Source organism: Populus trichocarpa, chromosome 14 (assembly GCF_000002775.5).
Source record: "Populus trichocarpa isolate Nisqually-1 chromosome 14, P.trichocarpa_v4.1, whole genome shotgun sequence".
Taxonomy (NCBI): Eukaryota; Viridiplantae; Streptophyta; class Magnoliopsida; order Malpighiales; family Salicaceae; genus Populus; species Populus trichocarpa.
Genome location: NC_037298.2, coordinates 5,626,929 through 5,649,754, shown reverse-complemented (window position 1 = coordinate 5,649,754; position 22,826 = coordinate 5,626,929). Strand labels below are relative to the sequence as shown.

At 35.3% G+C, this 22,826-nt stretch overlaps 4 protein-coding genes across 8 annotated transcripts; 2 read left to right on the top strand and 2 right to left on the bottom strand.

The window, feature by feature from the left end:
- Positions 1 to 253: 253 nt before the first annotated feature.
- On the bottom strand, positions 254 to 3,487 carry LOC7496983 (calmodulin-binding receptor-like cytoplasmic kinase 2). The gene is made up of 6 exons (XM_002320110.4): positions 3,186 to 3,487; positions 2,146 to 2,387; positions 1,890 to 2,058; positions 1,664 to 1,753; positions 1,240 to 1,541; positions 254 to 976 (listed from the first exon to the last, which is right to left on the bottom strand). Exons 1-6 carry the CDS (start codon positions 3,433 to 3,435, stop codon positions 710 to 712), a joined length of 1,320 nt encoding a protein of 439 aa, XP_002320146.1. The 5' UTR covers positions 3,436 to 3,487; the 3' UTR covers positions 254 to 709.
- A 708-nt stretch (positions 3,488 to 4,195) lies between these two features.
- On the bottom strand, positions 4,196 to 8,157 carry LOC7494098 (pentatricopeptide repeat-containing protein At2g46050, mitochondrial). Of its 3 annotated transcripts, none has more exons than XM_052446806.1 (4): positions 5,938 to 8,157; positions 5,557 to 5,832; positions 5,266 to 5,421; positions 4,196 to 4,702 (listed from the first exon to the last, which is right to left on the bottom strand). In XM_052446806.1, the coding sequence occupies exon 1, from the start codon at positions 7,904 to 7,906 to the stop codon at positions 6,092 to 6,094; it is 1,815 nt and encodes a 604-aa protein (XP_052302766.1). In that variant the 5' UTR covers positions 7,907 to 8,157; the 3' UTR covers positions 4,196 to 4,702; positions 5,266 to 5,421; positions 5,557 to 5,832; positions 5,938 to 6,091. The 3 variants fall into 3 exon arrangements, with proteins under 3 accessions (XP_052302766.1, XP_052302767.1, XP_024440636.1); XM_052446807.1 differs by having other exon boundaries at positions 5,736 to 5,832; XM_024584868.1 differs by having other exon boundaries at positions 5,266 to 5,832.
- A 5,895-nt stretch (positions 8,158 to 14,052) lies between these two features.
- Positions 14,053 to 17,108, top strand: LOC7494097 (probable E3 ubiquitin-protein ligase RHB1A). 3 transcript variants are annotated; one of them, XM_024585789.2, is made up of 5 exons: positions 14,053 to 14,282; positions 14,609 to 14,674; positions 15,570 to 15,942; positions 16,082 to 16,191; positions 16,665 to 17,108. In XM_024585789.2, exons 2-5 carry the CDS (start codon positions 14,612 to 14,614, stop codon positions 16,863 to 16,865), a joined length of 747 nt encoding a protein of 248 aa, XP_024441557.1. In that variant the 5' UTR covers positions 14,053 to 14,282; positions 14,609 to 14,611; the 3' UTR covers positions 16,866 to 17,108. The 3 variants fall into 3 exon arrangements, with proteins under 3 accessions (XP_024441557.1, XP_024441556.1, XP_002320810.2); XM_024585788.2 differs by having other exon boundaries at positions 14,058 to 14,282; positions 14,562 to 14,674; XM_002320774.4 differs by having other exon boundaries at positions 14,064 to 14,282; positions 14,562 to 14,674; positions 16,480 to 17,108.
- Positions 17,109 to 19,858: 2,750 nt separating this feature from the next.
- LOC7494096 (G-type lectin S-receptor-like serine/threonine-protein kinase SD2-2) lies at positions 19,859 to 22,826 on the top strand. Its single transcript, XM_024585473.2, has one exon. It carries the CDS (start codon positions 20,082 to 20,084, stop codon positions 22,653 to 22,655), a length of 2,574 nt encoding a protein of 857 aa, XP_024441241.1. The 5' UTR covers positions 19,859 to 20,081; the 3' UTR covers positions 22,656 to 22,826.

The window sequence follows — 22,826 nt, the reverse complement described above, 5'->3', positions numbered from 1 at the left end:
AAGTGGATAGATGGGACCTCGTCCTCAACTAGAGAAGTGTCAGCTGCTTATTGCGATCTGAATAAACTAAATGCAGGAGAGAAATTGAACCAGACATCTTAGACGCAGTGTGCATGCAATGGAGATCACGAGAGGAAATGTTTACATGTAATTCCTCGAAAAGTGATGGAAATATTGCAAGCCTATCGATATACAATATTAATCACATAGTTTACAATGTTTATGTTCTCACACAACATCCATTTGACATGGATTTCTCAAAATGATACTGTTCTTGATTGGGGGATGGTCTCGAAGAAATATTTGTCTGCGACAATACAGAAAAAAATACAAACCCCGCTCTGTTTAGAAATGTTGCAGAATGGATGGAAACAACATGAAAGATTAAAAAACAATTGTAACCAAAAAGATGAAGAAACAGTAAACACAAAATCAGGTGGAAGCAAAGGCACTTCGTCACCTTAAAACGATTTTCCTATATACATTCATAACTTCACAACGAACACCTCCTATGATCTTGCAAGCAGTGGAGTCTTATTGAGCAATATTGTGCCATCTTGGAAATCGCTCTATGGAAAGCTATCAATCCTTTTTCTACTCTGACCACCCTGCACAATTACTCTCGAATCACTTGTTCGTCTTAAAAAGCAACCTGCTTGGCTTTTTTCTCTTCACATTATCATTTCTGCAATACTAGGCAGCTATTTGTTTATTCTTCTGTTATTACTGAAATACTCCCCTGTGATTTAGAAGAAAAAGAACGAAAATCTGAGGCTGATTGTTCCTTGTAATCCTTACGGATACTCCAAAGAATCTCAGCACATTTCCTCATGCTTGGCCGACTCTGCCTGTGAGGAGCCAAACATTGCAAGGCCAGTTCAAGAATCTTTTCCAGGGCCAAGTTATTTGCGGCGGTACATTTTAGTTTCGGGTCCAGTATTAAAACGGCATTACCTTCCGCAAACTTCTTTATTGCCTGCGCAAAAACTGACTGAAATCAGAACAGATCTATTATTGATTGCTTTAATTCTCCTGGTACACAGTTCCAACAAAATGTGAGATTAGATGGGAGGGCTGGGATTGCTTTCTAGGCTCTGTTAAGGACTTCCATGGTGGGATCCATCAGATATTGCTAGCACTGGATAACTATAGAGCTGGGATTTTATAGTTTTACATGACATAATTAATATTTAGTAAGACTTTTATTGAGTGAAGAAACAGAGGGAAAGAGTATTGTACCCATTTTGCAGTTATACGCTCCTTGATTTCCCTTTTTGCTTCAATAGGGCGCCTACCTGTCACTAGTTCAACCAGCAATACACCGAATGAATAAACATCACTCTTCTCAGTCAATTGATAAGTCCTCAAATATTCTGGGTCCAAGTAGCCAGCAGTTCCTTTAACTTGGGTAGACACATGGGTGGCACCTGAATCACTATCAGCTGCCAGTCTAGCAAAACCAAAGTCAGCTACCTTGGCTCGAAAGTTTTCTGTGAGGAGGATGTTGGAGGACTTTATGTCCCTGTGAATAATTGGGTGATCTACATGGAAAGCCACAATGATCCAATAAGATATCTCAAGCTTTTCTGCAAGTGTCAGAGAAATGGCAGAAGCTCTAACTTTGATGCAAGTAAAATTAGGTTGGTTGCAATTAAAAGAAAACCTGTGTACATGTGAAGATAAGTGATTGCATGAGCTACATCAATTGCAATATCTAGGCGCACCGCAAGGTCAATAACATTTCCATGAATACCTGCATCAATGTCATTCGTGAATCAACAAAATTCCCACATTTGCAAACATATATCTTCATCTGCCACATCCAACACACATGAGCGTGTGCACACAGACACACACGCAGGCACAGAGAGAGGTTGCGAAGAACTCACAATCCAAGTGTTCTCTGAGAGTTCCATTGGCAACATACTCCACAAGAACAATTCTTTCATCTTCATGCTCCAGATATCCATAGAACTTTACTAGATTTAAATGCTCCACCTGTGCCAGTGTTCGAATCTCACTTTGAAATTCTACACCTAAATGCTTATCATATACACTCTGCAGACACAGATAACCAAGCAATCTGTGAAACCTCAGAATACTCATATTCACTGAAGCAGAAAAATAAACTGCACTTTTACCAACCTTCTTGGCACGTTTGATGGCAACAACAGTTCCATCTTGGAATCTTCCCTTGTATACTGTCCCAAAACCACCTTGTCCAATCTTGAATGTAGGAGAGAAGTTCCTTGTGGCTGCATTGATTTCCTCCATGGTAAAATTTACACTCCCAGGTTCTCTCCCATGGACTGAATTAGCTGGACTGCTATATATACCTCTTCTTGAACTTCGTCTCCTTTCATTGCCACCAGAAGTACTAGATGCAACTGAAAGGAACAAATTTGAGTAGTTCATTCTAACTCTACAAATTCATTTCATATAGAAATAGAAAAAAAAGAAAAAGATTCACCATGTATTTCAAGTATGCTTCAATGCTCTGAAACTAAAGCGTTGTCTCACAAATTGTTTTGTGTTTAGTAAATAAACTTAAAATCGAATATACAAGTCTACTTTCTTTCTTTGTTTTTTTTAGATTAATTACGCTTTTTTGAAATGGGCCAAGAACCCCCAGTTCCTGTTGCTTTGGAATAATACCAAATCTGCTTATTTAATTTGTTATTATCATAATAACACATTGAGATTCGGCCCAACTTTTACCATAAAATCGATAAATAACAAAGAAGAAAATCAAATTGGTGTATATAACAAGTAATGCGGTACCAAACACATTTGTTAAGGTTTCAAGAAATTTATTGATAATCAAACGTTGTCATAGCATAACAATAAGTAGACAAGAAGTGATCTTTGTTAAACCATGCATATTCAGTAATTTCTCATTTATATCCAAATAAAAACTTATAGTAAAAGAAAACTATTCAAGGATCTGATCCCTTGCTTCCAACACAACATTTAAGCCATGATTTGTTTACACAGAAGATAATTAAAAACAAACCATCATTACTGTGTTGCAATCGCATTCTATAGTCCAACCCAAAAAGAAAACTCTCCAAAAAAGACTATATCATATGAATCAAGAACCACGTCTCAAGTTTCTTACCTTTTCTCTCAGCAAAAACCTTACCGCAAGACAGTAAAAAAGTCAACAAAACAAACAAGGAGTTTACCAGAGGGAGCTTTTAACTCTTCAGAGTAACCAAAGTCCTTTGAACTGTTCGGCTCAGGCTCGGGAGGCGTGAAACAAGCAACAAACACACCGGCCATTGATTTCGCGGCCACCGACAACGGGTTCCGTTTCTTCAAGGTGGAGCCGCTCGAGTGGGAGGAGGATGTCGGGGAGTATGGAACACAGTCCGGCGTATGCCCTACGCCGGAGGCTGGGGTCCGGCGAGCGTAGCGAGAATATGGGCTCTTCATTGTTTAGAGAGAGGTGGGTAGAAATGGCGGGTAGCTGTTGTGTTAATAAAAAAAGGGGAAGACTTTGATTTTTCGAAGGTGGGTGTGGCTAACGTGAGCCGTTGAAGTTATGAAAGGGTAACTGGCACCAACTATAATTAAGCTTGATCATCGAGGTTTCAATTTGATTATTATAAATGATTAGCATTAAGGCCCGCTGTATTATTTTTCTTAAATTGAAAGTTTTTTTTATATATATAAAATATCCTTGTTCTTATTTTTATTTTTGTGTTTAAAAAATATTTTTATTTTTTTTAATTTTTTTTTAATTTTAGATTGTTTGATATTAAAAATAAATTTTAAAAAATAAAAAAACATTATTTTAATATATTTTAAAATAAAAAAAATTTTAAAAAATAATTATTACCACAATTTCTAACATTACCTTTCTTAATAAATTATTGAAAAGCTAAAATAATCTAGAAAAATAAAATTATAACTCTAATAACAAGTGTGAGTATGAAATTTTAAATTGTTTATTTTAGATACCGAACGGGAAACTTCTAAAATATGATAGTAACACGCAAGTGTTAGATAATGACGGTGAACAAAGTGAGAGTAGGAGTCAATGATAAAAAAATAAAAAAAATAATAAAATTGGCAGAGTCAGTAGAACTTGTAATCTAGCAGTGGAGTCTCTTTATGGGGATTAAGATTCGGCTTGCAATAAATTAAAAAGGAGAACAAAACCAGAAAAAAAAACCAGGTCAAAACACTAGTAGGATGAATAACTGAATAAGATTAAAATGATACCAATACATTTTGACCTGTTAAGGAAAGGATCTAGAGATTGATCGATTGATTTTCCACAGAGAAACAAAATCATGTGTTGGTTATGGACGCTATCAACACTCTAGAAATTAGAAAAAGTTGTTGAATCATGAGGCCGGGAGTGTGGACAATCTTCTCTCATTGAACCACAAAAATCCCACAAGGAAAAGGTCATCTTATTGCTTGGTTGTGCCCTGAGTCAAATCCCAGCACTTGGTAGCGGCTAGTGGCCTTCATTTCACTCATAAAGACACCGAAACATCCTGGCCTCTCTTAGAGCTGGTGACAATTTGCACAGAGACAGAGAAGGGCAGTGATGTTACACTTAACTGACACGTGTCAGTTTCAGGAGTGTTTTGAGGGTCTGTGCTCTATTCAATGTGGCCCCAAGTTGTAATGGATGGTAGTTTCTGATCCTTTCCTTGTCCAAATCACAGTTGGTTTCACACCAAAAACCCTGATAGAATATAACGTTTAGTTGATCAAGAATTCTTGCAAACTACTTCAGAAACAGAAGCTGAGTGGTTGATCACTTCAGCAGGCCCCACAGATCCTAGGATAATAGAATTCACAAAAACCTCAAATTCCGTTACTGACAAGCAAGAAATCATCTGGATTGTCTACCTTCTTTGTTTCTCAAGCCAGTTTCACACACTAACACGGAAACAATGCATAATAACTCTTATGACAGAAACATTAATTTGATTATATTCTACCAAACCCTCCCAGATTAAGAAAAAAATGATAGCCGTTGCAAAAGAGAGGTCGTGTCCATGAGGAAAGAAACTCCTTTCAGACTATTCATTTTGTATTATGTTCGGGAATTAAAATTAAAATTGCTTGCAGCTTTAAAGAGCATTGGCTAGATTACTGATTGCAGTTCGAGGAGAATCTTTCCAAATCATTTGCATGTGCAGAATTCGTACCACACAAATGCACCACAGAGGTGGAGCTTAACAGACATAGAAACAACATTTATATCATGAGAGTGCACCGCACATGAAGAGAGAAACTCCTAACCCTTTGATTAGAAGTCAATCAACTGGTCTGTGCAGTTAGGATGGAGATTGTCAGAGTTATAAACAGTGATAAGTACTGAAGTGGCAGTGGAAAATGACAGGGTTTTGCAGTTTGTTGAAGATTGCCAGAGTTTAAAGGGAAACTTTCCATCAACACCTGTTTTACAACAAATAAAAAAATGGATTGGTGTTAATTTGAATTGTTACTAGGGAGATGTGACCATTCAATCAGAACCCAACCAACTTTAAGTGGTAGAAGGCGGTTGGTGTTTCTATACTGGATCTCTATCACCTAACATATGCTGATGTCAGCAACACAAAGAAAAGGACCTATGGAAGACATTTCTAGCAAGGATGTTGCGATATTTGCATTATGAAAATTATCCAAAGGACTTCAAAGATGCATACTACTATCAGATTTTAGTTGAGCCACTTGTTCAATGACTCTCGAGTGAGCAAAAAGCTTGACACCTGAGTTGCGGTTTAACTTGCCTTCTACATTTGGACTGTCTCGCCCAACTAGGCCCAGTAAGATGAAAGGGGGTTAACCTTGCCATCAAAACATCTTCTGCGGATTTCATGTTAGGAACAACAACAAAAAATTAAAATTAATGATCATCACATTTGCAAATAGGCATACCTCAAGACAAGAACCAAACTGATAAACACTCACCAACAGTCGAGAAGCTTGTTTCAAGCCAAGGCATCAGATGAGGGGAGCTATAGTGCACGTTCATCCCAAACATTGTCATGCATGGCATGTACTTGGAAAGAAAATATTGTTCCTGTATTACCCATGGGGCATTCCCTAACATACCATACACCGATTAAATTTTGACAGGAACTTCATCTATGGTACCAGCATATTCCATCCAGCTACAACCTGGAACTCCGTGACCACACCTATCCCTCATCAGTTTGTGTATTCTTGCCACATCATGCCAGTGACCTTCAGAAGCAAAGACGCTAGACATAAGAGTATAATTTACAGGCTTGTTTGGCTCCATTTCAAAAAGCTTTTCTGCAGCCCATTTAGCTAATTTTACGTCTCCATGGATTTTACATGCCCCGATAAATGCTCCCAAGGTGTCTGAGCTATACCCAATTGACATTGAATTCAAAATATTAAAAGCCTCATCCAAGAGACCGGCTCTACCAAGAAGGTCAATGAGACAAGTATAGTGCTCTAAACCTGGCAAAATATGATAATCTTTCATTAAACTAAAGTAATGAAGCCCCTCATTTACTAGCCCTGCGTGGCTACAGGCAGAAAGGACTTCCAGAAAGACAATTTGATCTGGCCATACACCATCAGCTAACATCTCCTCAAAAGTATCAATACTATTTTTTGGAAGACTGTGGAATGCATACGCACCAATAAGTGAAGTCCAAGTAACAAGATCAGGCTCCAGAACTGTGTTAAAACACTGAAGTGCCATTGCAATGCTACCGCCCTTGGAGTATGCATTTATTAAAGCATTTGCAATTGATAAAAAGGCATGGAAACCATTTTTAAGTACATAAGCATTGACTTGCATAATTTCGCAAGAGGTCAATGCACTGCTGCATGATCTAATAATGCTAGCCAGAGTAATTTCATCAGGTCTTAAATCTTCTTGAAACATTCCAATGAGAAGTTTCATAGCTTCCCCCCCATCTCCAAGGCGACCGTAACCCACAACCATAGTATTCCATGAGACTACATTTCTAGCAGCCATCCCATCAAAAGCCTTGCGAGCATCATCTATATTTTCACTCTTTGCATACATATCAACAAGGCCACTAGCCACCAATACATCTAAATCAAAAGACAGTTTGATAGAAAGACCGTGGATCTGTCTTCCTAGGTTACAAGATCCCAGAGTTCCACATGAATTGAGCATACTAGAAAATGTAAAACCATCCGTCATAAAATTCTCCTCTTGCATTAACTTAAAGAAACCGGAAGCCTCTTCAGCTAAGCAATTCATAGCATAGCAAGACAACATCACATTCCATAACACCAAATCTCTACAGTATACTTCATCAAAAGCACGCCTCGCTTCCTTGACTAATCCACATTTCCCATACAAATCAACCAGAGCACTGTTGACAAAACTATTCACTGCAAAACCCAATTTCACTATAAAACAATGCAATTCTCTACCAATCTCGACATCATTTAACTCGAGACATGCGCGAAGCAACCCATTAAGAGTTATGGCATCAAAACCTACCTTATCGAGCAGCATTTTCCTAAAATAACAAAAACCCATGTAGACACTTGACTCATAATCACTGCCCCTGCAGTCTACAAGCCCGCAAATCACAGTATTCCATGTAACCACGTTTCTCACATGCATTTCGTCAAACAATCTGTGCGCATAATTAAAGTCTTTGCATTTTATATAAACATTCAAAATCTGATTTTGCAAGGACAATACATTACAAAATCCCAACTTTATAACATGTGAATGTACTTGTTTTCCTTCACGAAGAAAACCCATTTTGGCAGAGAAGTTTAGGGCTCTGGAGCAGAAAGAATGGGTTAAGTGGGGATCGGTTAAGTGAGTTGACTCGGGAACGGTTGTTAATGATCTGAGTCGAGTAGGAGGGAGAAGTGAGAGAGATTTGGTGAGAAGGGTTTTTGTTTTTGGCGGCATGATTTGGTTTCTTGGAGAAGGAAATGGCGGGAATGGTAACTGACGTTTGAGAATGGACGGTAGGGATTGAAAGAAAGTGGGATGTGGAGATCATCGGAAGATGCAATCATGCAATATATGAATTGAGCACCAAAGTTGATCGTAGGAAAATTATGGAGTTAGTTGCTGGAACTTAGAAGAAATGATTAATTAGTCCTCAATGTTTTTAAGAAATATTTATTAATTTAATCTCTATGTTTTTAAATCCATTTATAAAATTCTTTGTCTGTTTTATGCTCTTTTCTGTTTATTTTGATTTTAAGAAAATAAATAATATGAAAAGATTGATGAAAAAAACATTTTTTATGACAAAGTTATGCTAAAGTATGCATGATTAGCATTGGTCAAGGAACTATTTAATTGTTTTTCATGATATATGAACTAATTGATTTTATTGTCGAGACTTTGCAATAAGTCCAGCTTTTAAAATTATTATTTTTTCAAATTAATTTAATTTTTATTATACTTTCAAATACGAGGTCATCAATTTACTTAATCATTTACAATTATCATTCTTTCTCGTAGGATCTTATAGTTATTTTTTTCTTAATATGTTTAGGAGAAACAGCTTGAATGTCTTTGTATTTTAAGGATCATGTCCTATCTATTCTTATATATTTAATTATATATATAATCTATCATTGAAAAGTTCTTAGTGTCTCTAGTCTATTATTCTGTCAAATTTTAATAGTCAAATTAATGGGAATACATCACATGATTATTTTTTATATTTTTTTTTGGATTCGAGAAAACTTATTCCTCGAAAAACATATTTTATAGACCCAGGTGAGGGAGTAGAAAACATCATATAATTTGCACTTGACCAAGTTCATATATATATATATGAACTTGGTCATGTGCAAATCATGTGATGTATTCCCATTAATTTGACCATTAAAATTTGACAGAATAATAGACGAGCTAGAGACACTAAGAACTTGTTATTATACTCCAACACACGCCATTACTTTCCACAATACCCCTGGATATGTATTTATAATATTTTGCCCACTTGTTATTACAATAAAATAATTTCATGGCGTTATCTCGGATATTATTACTGACTCGATGCACATTTCAGCCATTCAAGGCCCTCGGCTCCAGGAAGGTCTCGTGGCCACACAAAATCCCACCAACATCACTTCCTGTGAACAACCTGCACCTTGTATCTCCAACCATTCCCTAGAAGACGAAAACCGCAAAGTCTGCCTTCGTGATCCCTGAACGACGAATATATATATATATATATAAAAGATTACATCACCCCGTAATCTTCTTCTTGTATATGCTGAACAAGAATCTTTGACATTAAAATAACATAAAGTAAATCATCTAGGTGGTGGTCCAGTGGTAAGAGCCTGATATCAAGAGATTTGTTTTCTCTGTAGTCTCAGATTCGAGCTCTATGGTTGCTCATATGATGGTCACTGGAGACTTACATGGTCGTTAACTTCAGGGCCCGTGGGATTAATCGAGGTGCGCACAAACTGGCCCGGACACCCATGTTAAACTAAAAAAAAAAAATAACATAAATCACAAGTAGTGTCGTCGTTCAGGGATCACGAAGGCAGACTTTGCGGTTTTCGTCTTCTAGGGAATGGTTGTTTACAGGAAGTGATGTTGGTGGGATTTTGTGTGGCCACGAGGCCTTCCTGGAGCCGAGGGCCTTGAATAGCTGAAATGCGCATCAAGTCAGTAATAATATCCGAGATAATGCCATGAAATTATTTTCTTATAATAACAAGTGGGCAAAAAATTATAACTACATATCCAGGGGTATTGTGGAAAGTAATGGCGTGTGTCTGGTCTGGAGTATAATAATAATTGTTTTTTAAAATATTTGTTATTTTGAAATATATTAAAATATTTTTTAATTTAAAAAAAATATTCTTAACGTCATCATATTAAAAAAAAATTGAAAATATAAAATAAAATATTAATTTAAAATAAAGAAAAAAAATTCAAAATTCTACAAAAACATTTTTAAAATACAAAAACAAACATATCCTATTTTAAAATAAAAAAACGAACCCAATAAAAAAAAACAAAAAACTTGCTGGTTTCTTACTTCTCAAAGCTGGGATTATGTAGTAGTATTTTTTTCCTTTTCTTCTTCTTCTTGCTTTCACCACCTAGTTTTAAGTTCATATACTCTATTTTTTTATATATAAAAAAAAATTACCTTGACATCCTTTGGTTTACTTGATTTTAAACTTTATCTTTATTGTTTTAGAAGTTACAGAAGATCGCGTGATGAATGAATATTTTAGATTGATCAAAATAACCTTTCATGTATTATATAAAAATCTTGAAGAGAGTAATTTATCTGATCAGATTCTAAATTTGCTCTCTGAATATCACCAGTTCGAGTTTCACAAACCTCATGATCATTGAAGGCTTATATGGTCGTTAACTTCAGGGCCCGTGGGATTAGTCAAGATACACACAAACTAGTTCGAATACTCATATTAATAAAAAATAAAAAAAAACCACCATAAAACAACCTGATCCATTTCTCTGTATTCATCTTTCTATTTAATCTCTAATTTTAAAAGTTTAACTTAATTAAAAATGTATTGAAATCTACTAATAACATGTTAGACTCCTTGTTTTTCTAAATTTTACTGTCTCGCATCAAAGTAAACCATTGAGATTTCAAATGAGTATTTGATAAGTAATTTTATGTTCTACGGCTGAACTTTAAAAGGTAAAAAGTGATTCGGTTTCATTTTAAACACACGTAGGAGATATTGTTTGAAATGAAAAGACAAAATTAATCTTAATTTTTTTTCCCGATTAAGTAGGAATTCCAATCCACGCGTCGCATGACGAGGACAATCAACGCAGATTGATTTTCCATGGCCCGCATCTATCCTTTTTTTTCTTTTTTTCTTTCTATATCCGATAATTAGAGCAACAAAAATTAACGAGAGAAGGGTACATGTCCACGTAAGCCAGTAACAACACTGCAGCGTGCTTATCCCGTGACGTTAGAAGGAATCCACCACCATGTTTAAGACCCTTGTCGTTTAGCACTTTAGCTAGGCCTCACGACCCATTATTCCATATGCTATGTAATAATGGATAGCCGGCAGGAAGGGTTTATAAGTGGGAGTTTGATAGCAATGTTGTTTTTTAAAAATATTTTTTGTATTATTATATTAAAAAAATTAATTTAAAATAAAATATTATTTGAAATACAATTCCATTATAAACAGTGTGTTTAAGAGTCTGGTGTGGTTGAGTGTAATGTTTTTTTTTTACGAAACCGTATAGAAAGGTAAGGAAAAGCATGAAAATCTAACGCATTTTGTGTATTAAATGGACTATGCATATAAAAAAATTATACCATACTCTTAAACATACTTTAATTATATAGAGAAATGTGACTTTTATTAGATTCTTCATTTTTTTTCATCTCCTGTAATGCATGATTTTCCTAATTTTTTTATAAACTGATATAATTCTTATACTGGCAAGAAAAGTGTAAAATTACGAGAAAACTCCGTGAAGTTATAGAAGTCTCGCCTCTCGCATAATTCAAAAAATATAACAAACACTAGATGACGAGAGGAATTCATTGTTTCCTTTCTTAAAAGTTATTGTTCACTACATCAATGATTTTTTATTTCATTTTCTTTTCTCTGTATTTATTTTTAAATTTAGTTTTTCTTTATTTTTTTATTATTTAATATTATATTTGTCGAGAATTGAGTTTGTTAATTTGTTTTAACTTGCTTTGAATAAGATTATCCACAACCTAGGTTAAAAGTCTGGCAACATTTGATTGATTGAAAATTAGGCTAAATAATTTATTTCGGTTTGTTTTCTATAAGGTTATTCTGATGTCACGAGTTTAACGAGTTAACTCAAGTTGATTCAAGTTATTTTTTATATTATTTTAATTGATTTATTTTTAATTTCATCATTCGATATTAGATTAATTGTGAAATGGAGCTGATAATTTGTTTTCTACATAAAGTTAATATAGTTTTAAAACTTGGATTATGAATTAACATGTTAACCTGAATTAACTCAAGCCTGCATAATATATTTTGGTCTTGGTATCTAGAAACATGTTTTGCTCCGGTGAAAAATCTCCATCAAATCCTTCCCATTATTAAAACAAAATAAAGAAAAATGATTAAGTTTTAATCTTTAGGATGTCCTTTATTTTTTAGGGCTTTGATATTATTTACCCACGAAGGAAAAAGAAAAGGCCTGGTTAGTCGAGTAGGAGCACGTGCAGGCGTGCAGCAACTATGATAACATTGCAGTTAATGCAAGCATACACAATTCTTCCACGACTCAATACTTTGCATTGGCACGAGAGTACTATTCCTTTTTCCTTTTCTTTTTCTAGTTTTTCTCGGTATTTAAGTAAATGGAATCCTTTTGTAGAGTAGATGGAATCCTTTTTCCTTTTCCTTTTCTAGTTTTTCTCGGTATTTAAGTAAATATAGATAATAAAAATAATTATAGAAAACGAGTACTGTGTCCATTGGCACGAGAGTACTATTCCTAAAATACTTTTGTTTGAATTTTTTATTTTTTAAAAAATTGATTTTATAAGTAAATTCATGGAAAATATATTATTTTTCAATACTTAGCAGTACAATAAAAAAAAGTGGAAAAGTTTATAGAATTTGATTGAAAAATAAACTGAAAAATAATTTATTAATTTTTATTACTTTAAAGTTTATTAAAATAATAAAGACCAAACCCGATAGATGAAAAGTTAAAAAATGAAATAGATTTTTTTAATTTTAGAAATTATTTTAAATAAAATAAATAGTAATGGAGAGAGTATAAACTATTTTTTTAATAAAAAAATTAAAAAAATACTTTAAATATTTATAGTGCTAGACAAGAAAATGTAAAATGAGAAACAGAATAAAGAAGAAGAAAAAAAAAAAAGAGAGAGAGAGAGAGAGAGAAAAGGCTACAAAGTACAAACACTAAATTACTGGCTAATAAGTTACGTGAGCCGCCTACAGACTACAGAGAAGGAAATTCTAACCACATTAAAGAAGGTTATCTTTAGCCATCGTAAGGCTGTCAGTTGCCATACTTCCTCTTGTATTGATTGAGTATTTGTACTCTTTATTTTATTATATAAGGGTGTTTTCATCATAATAATACCAATATATTAGAGTAATTCTTTCATTCTTTAAATCCTATAAATTAAAGAGAAAAAAATAAAACATAAAAAATAATTTGCTTTAATTAATTAGATGCATTTAGGTTTTTTTTCTTATGTAATTTACCTTATCTTAGTCATTTAATTTTAATCTCAAAAGTGAATTTTTTTTTAAAAAGTTATTTTTTGCGTTTCAAAAGCGTTTTTAAAAAAAATTAAAATTTTTTATTTTTTCTTTGTTTTAAATTAATATTTTTTTTAGTGTTTTTAGATCATTTTGATACCCTGATGTCAAAAATAATTTTTTCTTAAAAAAAAATTATTTTAATATATTTCTGAGTGAAAAATATTTTACAAAGCAACCACAACCACACTCTGGCACGTTTGCGCATATAAACATTTCTACGTTTTATATTGTAATTCAATTGTATTTTTAAGAATTTTTAATTTTTAATTAATATTTTTGGTATTTATAAATTGTTTTAATATACTGATATAAAAATAAATTATTAAAAATAAAAAATATTATTTTAATACATTTAAAAAAATAATTTTAAAAAGTAAAATTATGCGTGTAACAGTTAACCACGCTCGATGCTAAATTATTCAAAATAAGATGACTCCCTGACGAGAGGTTTGACGCACTCTACTCACCGAGCTTGCGAGATACGCTATTCCACTCGCGAATTGCATGCTAAAGAGATACACAAGCATGCCTTCTATTTCTTTCTCCTTTTAGCACGACAGAAAAAAGGTTCCATGAAAAAGAAGAAGAAGTTGAATATACACAGTGTTGCATATCAGCACGTCAATGACGTATTCAAGATTGGAGAGCAATTTATTTATCGTTGAGATTTGAAAATTAACAAGATAATATCATTTTTGTTAAGGCTAAACCATAAAAAATTGACTGGAAAAGAGACCAAACCCATCTACTTTCATATATGCTTAACAATTTATTAATAATGATCAAGTTGCCGTAATCTTTCTGAGATACCCATTAATTAACTAGGCTAAAAGGGACGAGTCGACTCAGACCCAGACTCAATTGGATAAATGAGTGGAATGCAACAACAGAACAAAGTATAAAGCAACAAAGGTGAAATTACAAAATCACTGCACTCTTCAGCTCCTCTCCACCCTTTCCTTTCCTTTTCTTCTCACCGAATCGAATTTTGCTTCCGCATCTCTCTTCAGGTAAGCTTCACCCTTCTCATCACCTTCTTCTTCGTCTGATAGATTCTTCTTGCTTTATCATCCTTCTTAGTAACTGTTTAAATTACTGTTTTCTTTCTTTCCCTTCTATTACCGGCAAACCTTTCAGATTAGGGTTTATTTCCTCTCTTTGCCCATTTGGTTTCTGAATTCGAAGCATGATGTTGTGTGCTGATAACTTGTGTAGTGTTAATTTTGTGATTCTTAAGGTCATGTACGTGACTCGTTTTAACTTTGCTGTTCACTTGATGGAAATAACAGGAAGCTATGCTACAGCCATTGGTTGAATAACAGTAATAAAATTGCAGGGAATGGGAGGTTGCTGTTGTTCTTCAAGGAAACCTCATTTACACGGAACGCCCGTGTATTACTATGTTAGTATTATTATTAATATCTTCGTTCTCCTGAGTATATATTTATGTCTGCTTATCGTTTTTTTTTTAAAATGTTTACATTTTTTATAATGTTCTAGTAGAGAGTGGTTGATTTTAATGTCGTGTGCTTATGTTGTCTTGCGTTTATTGAAGTGGATGTTGAGCGTTGGGAAATTTGGGAGTTGGATTTAGCTGTTATTGATTCCCGAATCGCGTATAGGATTTGGAACTAGCAAGCAAGAGTCCTAGGATGTCTCTGAGGGTCTTAAACATGGGTTGAGATTGTATCATACATGATGGCATTTGTGATTTGTACGTCTCGGTCTTGAATCAACTTTACTTGGATTGGAAAAGGAAAAGACACTTTTTAATTATGTTTTGTGATGATGGTAGAATTTTAGGGTCAGCATTGCACCTGTAGAGGACAAAGCATGTTATAACTCAGTTGTTTTAGCCTTGAATATAAGCTCAAAACCATGCCTCTAATTGTAGCTTTCAAATTCTTGCACTATTTCACAATCTATGCCTTGTCTGACAGCAAGATAAATAGAGAAAATTCGTGATGCTCTTCAAATTTGCTCCACCATTTTTCATGAGTGATGTATTGATGGAATCGTAGTAAATATATTTCTATATGACCATAAACGAAGAGGGGGGCAAAGATTAGAGGTTTGAGGATTTTTATTGTCAAGATTCTGTCGGTGAAATGATGTAAATTGCCATGATAACATAATCTTAGAAACACCCAAAGTTCTTGCATCCTTTTCCACACCATTTCACAACGACATGGCCTAAAATTGCTTCCACTTTCAAGCGGAAATCTCTTGAAATGGAACCAAATGGGTTCTTTTGGCTAACAAAATACCATCTTGAAATTTAAAACACCCTTGTGCAGTGTCCACCAGCTTTGGAAGAGCATGGATCCTTAACATCTCACAACGGCGCAGCCTCTGCATTCACTGCAGGTCTCCTGGTCGAATTGCATTTGAATACATCAACGCCTGATACTTTCCGCCCCCCTCCTGCACCTCTGCCATATGATGTGATTTTGGGATGTCCACAGTCACCGTTTTCTGAATCTGTTCAAGAAACAATTAGTCGTGGTAGTTTTGGAACGTTGGCAACATGTGAAGATCTTGATGAATTGGACTGCGAAACTCAAGCCAGTTCATTGCTTGTCTCTCCAAGGAAGTCAGAAGTGACAAAATTACATGAACCTGTTGCGTCCGCAACAGAAGAGGAAGATGCTTGTCCCATATGCCTTGAAGGTGCGGTAGTGCCATTTCCATTTCCATTTTATTATTTTATAGTGTTTCTGGATAGGTAGAAGCATAATCAAGGTCATGCCTGAAATGATGTGTGGTTGTCCTAAAGTAATTAGTCAGTGTTGTCTGCTTCCACTTGCAGAATATGACTTGGAGAATCCAAAACACATAACAAACTGCGAGCATCATTTTCACCTCTCCTGCATTCTAGAGTGGATGGAAAGGAGTGACACCTGCCCCATATGTGACCAGGTTTGTTTCTTGTAAAATGACTTTATGTGCAGTTAGCGGATGATTTTATTGCTCTTATTACTGATGAGATGATTGATATAATCTGGATTTCTTTTAAATATCGCTTGCTGCCCCCTGGTCAAAACCACACACCAATTTACTATTTAGTTGGTTGTTTCACATAGAAGGTGGAAGCACATACGAGGGGAAACATTGACTTTACTCATGCTTTTGGTGGAATGACTAGTTCTTGCTATTGACACGATTCTTATATACGCTCATTTGCACTCTGCTTTTTTAATGTTACAGGAAGTAATATTGACCACAACTTCATTTAGTTGTTGTTAATGCTCTTTGAGATGGAGGTTTATTTGTTTTTTCAATTAAGAGCTTGCCAACTTTAGTGGGCTGCAGATGGTGTCAGTTCTGTCTCACAACTGGTCAGCAGAGTGCCCCCTGGTTCATTTTTTAATTTGGTCTTACTTGGTTTGAAGGGTCAACTTATCATTTATGCGGTTCCTCTGGAGAAGTTCAGAGGTAAAGGAATGAAGTTTAGCAAAACATGGAAACAGGTTTCTCTCTGTTCGTGCCCCCTTGTCCTTGTTAATACTTTGGTTGCTAGTTATGGAATGGATGTGCAGATATCTACAAGGTTGTTGAAGGGAGTACATGCAAACAATTCACCTCCAAGTTAAAAGCAAATGGTCTGTCCTGTCTTCCATGTTGGGTCAGCAAACTATTTTTCTGTTTCCTATGCATATTATCTTCTACTTGTTTGTCGTATGCTGCATATAGTTGTTCTTTTGCACTGGGTGATTTGTAAATTACGACTGTTAGTTTTGGATGGATTCGACATTTAGGATTAGATGAATGTATGAAAAGTGTAATGAACAATGAAAAGTTATACTGTATTTACATGAACTCAGATTGACATGGCATTAGAGATCTACGACACTACTGTTTAGTTTCAAGAAAAAATCTTGGATCACCATCCACTAAGATTCATGCTTCTGCATATCAATTCCTTGCATGTATGTTTCACATGCAGGATCGCAGATCTCCCAGCACCTCCCATCCTCTTCCCTTTTCATTTACTTTTTTGGTTACATGAGTGGATGGTCTGTGAAATTGTTTCAGGCTGCTCAGTGCTACGTCAAAAGCTTGGAGTTACTGGTATTGTATAACAATTGTAATACCTTCATCTAAATCCTTCTTTGGGAAAACTAACTGAAGCATACTTCTGGGAACTTTCTTCCATTTTTTTAACCGAACTTCAAGAGTTGGCCATGCTCTGTGGTAGTTGCATAGCTACTTTTGGATCACCACACCGCGATCCACAGCAAAGCCCAAGAGACACTAGCTATTGCTAACTGGAGCTGCTATGTCCTTCACACAAAAAACACAGAAATAGAAAAAAAGAGAGGGGACTTGCTTGATAGATCATTTTCTTCAGTAGTCGGTAGATGAAAATATCAGAGTGGTTTCGTGTCAGTGTCCACGCCTAACTTCTGCAACATGTGGTGGTGAGAGCCCCACTATCACACTATTCTTGGGATTAAGTAAAAGGCGGTCGTATTCGTCTGTCAATTTTTTCGTTTCAAGGGCCAATCAGTAGATGCCGTAATTTTCAACTTCTATTTGAGGTTTTCATTTGATTTTTCAAGCTGTCGACACTTCTTTTTCTTTTTGATAAAAAAAGAAAGAAAGAAAGAAGGGCATCGGTAACTTTCAACAGCGGCTGCTTCTAGAGATGGCCGCACTAGTCAGTCTTGTCCCAGCTAGTAAAATTTCTCTCTGGTGCCTAGGAATTTTAGATTCACTGTGGACCTCCCCAAGGAGTGTTGCTACCAATTTATCAAAAATACATGGGGTATGAGTTTTCAGCTGTGGCACTTAACATATGGATTGTTATAGTAAAATTACTATTCGGTTTTTCAGTTAAAAAAATAGAAGCATTTGTATTGAGACAATTTGCTTTTTTTTTTGTGGTTTATTTGTCATTAAAATTTTGTTTTGGGGTATATACATTTTTTTTCCAAATTTCTAAACAATAAAATGATTTATTTACTCTCTGATATTAAATTAAAAGCAATTAGAATTGTCGATCAAGATTAAAAGACATGTTTTTTGAATACTTGTTTTTTTTTAAATTGAATTGTGTGTATTTGTTTTTAATCATATTATTCTAATTTATCTATAATTTTCCATTTGTTTTACACAAGTGAAGCTTATTTTAGTAATAAAATATATTTATTTTTAGATAATATTTATAATATATTCGGTTTTGCATAATATTTTTTTTATTTTATTCAATTAATTTCATGTGTATTTTTATTTCTATTATCTTTTATTGATTTTAATAAACAAATTTAGTGTACACAATCGGGTAAATATTTTATTTTACGGGATTAAATATCATAATATATATTTATCTTTTAATTTTTTTCAGTTTCTCTTTTAGTCATTTTTAACTATTTATTTACATAGATGATTATTAATTTATTTAATTAGATACTTGCATAATTTTCTCAATTTATATTATGAATTTTTTTTTAAAAAAATAATTATTTTTTTTATATATAAAAAAAAACATACAACATTAAAGAAAGGGTTTTGCTACCTTCCGAGGGTTTCTTGGTGATTAAATTCCAATTTTCCATCATTCGGTGATATAACTTGAAAACATCTTATGGACAGAATTGCAATGTAATGTCATGATTTTTAAAATTCTGATACAAGTTCTTAACTAAAGACATAATTAAAAAAAGTATTTAAGAAAAATTTTAAAATTATATGGAACACAAAGGTCAAAGGAGGTAGTAGATTGTTGACTTTAAGTGCTTTTGAGCCAATAAAATTCCTACACGATCTTTCAACTTTCTGGCATTGAGAACCACAAATCTCACCCATCCAGAACGCAACCCACGCGCGTAATTATTTTATGATTTTTCTCGAACAAGGTTTTCTGAAATTCATTTAAAAATTAATCTTGTTTTGTTACAAAGATACGACGACCTCGTGAGTGGGTTTCAGCACTTTTGTCTGCCACCAAACCACACTATCCCGTAGACCTCCTCAGCTTTCACTTCCGATTTACCAAAGTAACCCCTACAAAAGCTTCTTATTACTATCTAGTCCTCCAAGCTTCTAATTACCAAACCAACCCTTACAAAATCGCTTCCCCTGTTCTGTTGTCTTTTAAACCACCCCTCACGTATCAAGAATATGAGTGTTATTTTAATATATCATAGAAAAATAATGAAAAATAATTAAGAAATATTAATTTATTTTTTTTCAGGTAAAAAATACTTTTAAAAAAATGAGTGGAGCCATATTTTAAAAAATGCCCTCATTTACATCACATGATATTAATCATAATAAATTCAGTAGTGTGATTAATCAAAGGCATACATGATCAAATTAATCTAAGTTGTTTTAAGCAAGATTTAGACACAAACAAAAAAAAGATATCAAATGAAAGCGTACCATCAGTGAAAAAGCAGTGAAAAAATAAGATATTTACAGATCAAAGCAAAGTTATGAAGGGCATTTTTGTAAATATATGGTTTGATCCTGTTAATAAAGGCACTTCTAAAAGATGATGGATTCAGTGCAAAATGTGTAAAGGACATTTTTGTAATTAAGCAAGACTTCCAAGAAATTTAACTTTTTTGTTTGTAGCTTTGAGTGCTCAAAGTGGCAGTTTTTTCAGATATTCCATAAAAAAATCTTCTTCTCACTCTAAAAAATTGAAAACTTGAATCAGAGACAGACTGCTCCCATCACTGAACCACCCACACAGCACAAAGATTCTATGTCATCTTGTAAGTGCAAAGATCATCATCATCAATGTCACCCTTCAAGTGAAAAAGACATGCCTTTTTCCTCCAAGACCCCAAAGCTATGAAACAATGCCGCTGATGATCAGTGAAATGTCACTAGCCATCTTCTTCGCTTTCATCCTCTCCCTTCTCTTACCAACCTCAAATGCCTTGCTTGTTTCCAAATTTGAAACAAACAACACATTTACACCATCAACTCCCTGCAACCCAATACAAAGCAGTAGAAGCAAGAAATTGGAGACTGCCAATGTCCTTATCACAGGAAACTCAACCATTTCAAGCCTAAACAAGACATTCAATCTGGGTTTCGTTAACCCAGGTGGGAAACCCAATTGGTACTTGGCCATTTCGTATGCTTCAATTCCAACACCACCAATAGTTTGGGTAGCAAATCGTGAAAAACCCATTACCAATCTCACCTCTACAAGGCTAGAAATCACAGCGGAAGGCAAACTGGCCATCATTGCATTACCGGGTTCAACGATTTGGCAAAGCACAAACACAGAGGAAGCAAGAGGGTTGCTCCTTCAAGAGAATGGAAATCTTGTTCTTTTATCGGCCGAAGGGTTGATTATTTGGCAAAGTTTCGATTTTCCAACAGATACATGGCTGCCAGGCATGAATATTACAAGTGAAAGATCTCTAATTTCATGGAGGAGCATAAACGATCCATCGCCTGGTTTATTCTCTTTGAGGATAAACCCGCTAGGGTTTAATGAATTTGAGCTTGTTTATAACAAGAGTGCCAAGTATTGGAGTACAGGTAATTGGACTGGTGATGCATTCAATGGTGTGCCTGAAATGACTATTCCTTACATTTATAAGTTCCATTTTTCGGATCCTTTTACGCCAAGTGCATCCTTTTGGTACACAGAGAGGGAATTAGATGGTGGTTTAAGGCCACCATTGACTAGGTTTCAAGTTGATGTTATTGGGCAGTTGAAGCAGTACACTTGGACTCAGCAGAATGAGTATTGGAACATGTTTTGGTCACAGCCAGACAATAAGTGCAGAGTTTATGGATTATGTGGGAATTTGGGTGTTTGTAATAGCACATTGTTAAAGCCTTGTGTTTGTGTTTCTGGGTTCATTCCTGTTAGTGATTATGATTGGGAGTCTGAGGATTATACTGGTGGTTGTGTCAGAGAGAGTAGGGATTTGTGTGAAGAGAGTGATGGGTTTATGGAGTTTGGTGTTGTGAGATTTGAGGGAGCGGCTATGGTGTCTTTTGGGGGGACTAGGAATGTTTGTGAGAGGACTTGTTTGAGTAATTGTTCATGTATCGGTTTGTTTCACGATGGTAAGACACACTTGTGCAAGAATCTATATGGATCTTTGTTGAATTTGAGAAATTCCAGTTCTGATAGTACTTTTCAAGATGTGTTATATGTCAGGGTGCCGAAGGAGGGGATTGTGAGGAAGGGTGTGTCGAAATCTGTGCTTTTGATTGGTAGCATTGGTGGGTCAGTTGTGCTTTTGGGGCTGGTGGCAGGGATGCTGCTGATTTTGAGAAAGAGAAGAAAGAACGGCAAGGGTGTGGAAGGAGATGGTGTGTTTCCAGGGTTGAATTTGAAAGTGTTTACTTATAAAGAGCTTTGTGCTGCAACTCGAGGCTTCTCGGATAAACTTGGACATGGTGGATTTGGGGCAGTGTTTCAAGGCGAGTTGTTGGATTCTACTCTTGTTGCTGTGAAACGCCTTGAAAGGCCAGGCAGTGGAGAGAAAGAGTTCAGGGCAGAGGTGTGTACTATTGGAAACATTCAGCATATCAATCTTGTCAGGCTCAGAGGATTTTGCTCAGAGAGTTCTCACAGGCTTTTAATTTATGATTACATGCCAAATGGCCCTTTGAGTGCGTATCTGCGACGAGATGGTCTGAATTTGATCTGGGATGTTAGATTTCGTGTAGCAGTTGGTACTGCTAGAGGAATTGCATATTTACACGAGGAATGTAGAGATTGTATTATCCATTGTGATATCAAGCCAGAAAACATCCTTTTGGATAGTGATTACACAGCTAAGGTATCTGATTTTGGCTTAGCAAAGCTTATAGGTCGCGACTTCAGTAGAGTATTAGCTACCATGAGAGGTACCTGGGGCTATGTTGCACCAGAATGGATATCTGGTGTGGCAATTACCACGAAAGCAGATGTTTATAGCTACGGAATGACATTGTTGGAATTGCTTGGAGGCCGTAGAAATGTAGAGGCACCGCCATCTGCTCGTGGTGCTGGTGGCAGGGAGGGTGAAAAGGCAGAGAAATGGTTTTTCCCTCCATATGCTGCACAGAAAATAATCGAAGGCAATGTGGCAGCAGTGGTGGATGATAGGCTAGGCAGCGCATATGATATTGAGGAAGCTCAGCGTGTTGCATCGGTTGCCGTTTGGTGCATACAGGATAACGAGGAAATGAGGCCTACAATGGGAATGGTAGTGAAAATGCTAGAAGGGGTAGTCGAAGTGACCACTCCTCCACCACCAAAATTGTTACAAGCACTGGTCTCCGGGGAGTCTTATCATGGTGTTCAGATAGATTCTGGTAAGGGAGTATCTATTGGTGGTGATTGTTGTGGTGATAATGCAGGGGTATATAGTTATGGTTCACCTTCATCTCTTGGTAATGCCTCTTCACCAGCTAGATGAAAATGTGAAAGTTAACTGACAAGCGTCCTGGAGATTGGTGGATACCTGAGGAAAAACTAATTCCCCCCCCCCCCCCCCCTTTTTTTTTTTTGCTTTCATTTTATGTGAATTGTAGCCTTGTACGGTATCAGAAATGTAAATGGAATTGCTTGTTGCTCAAATTTTCAAGGA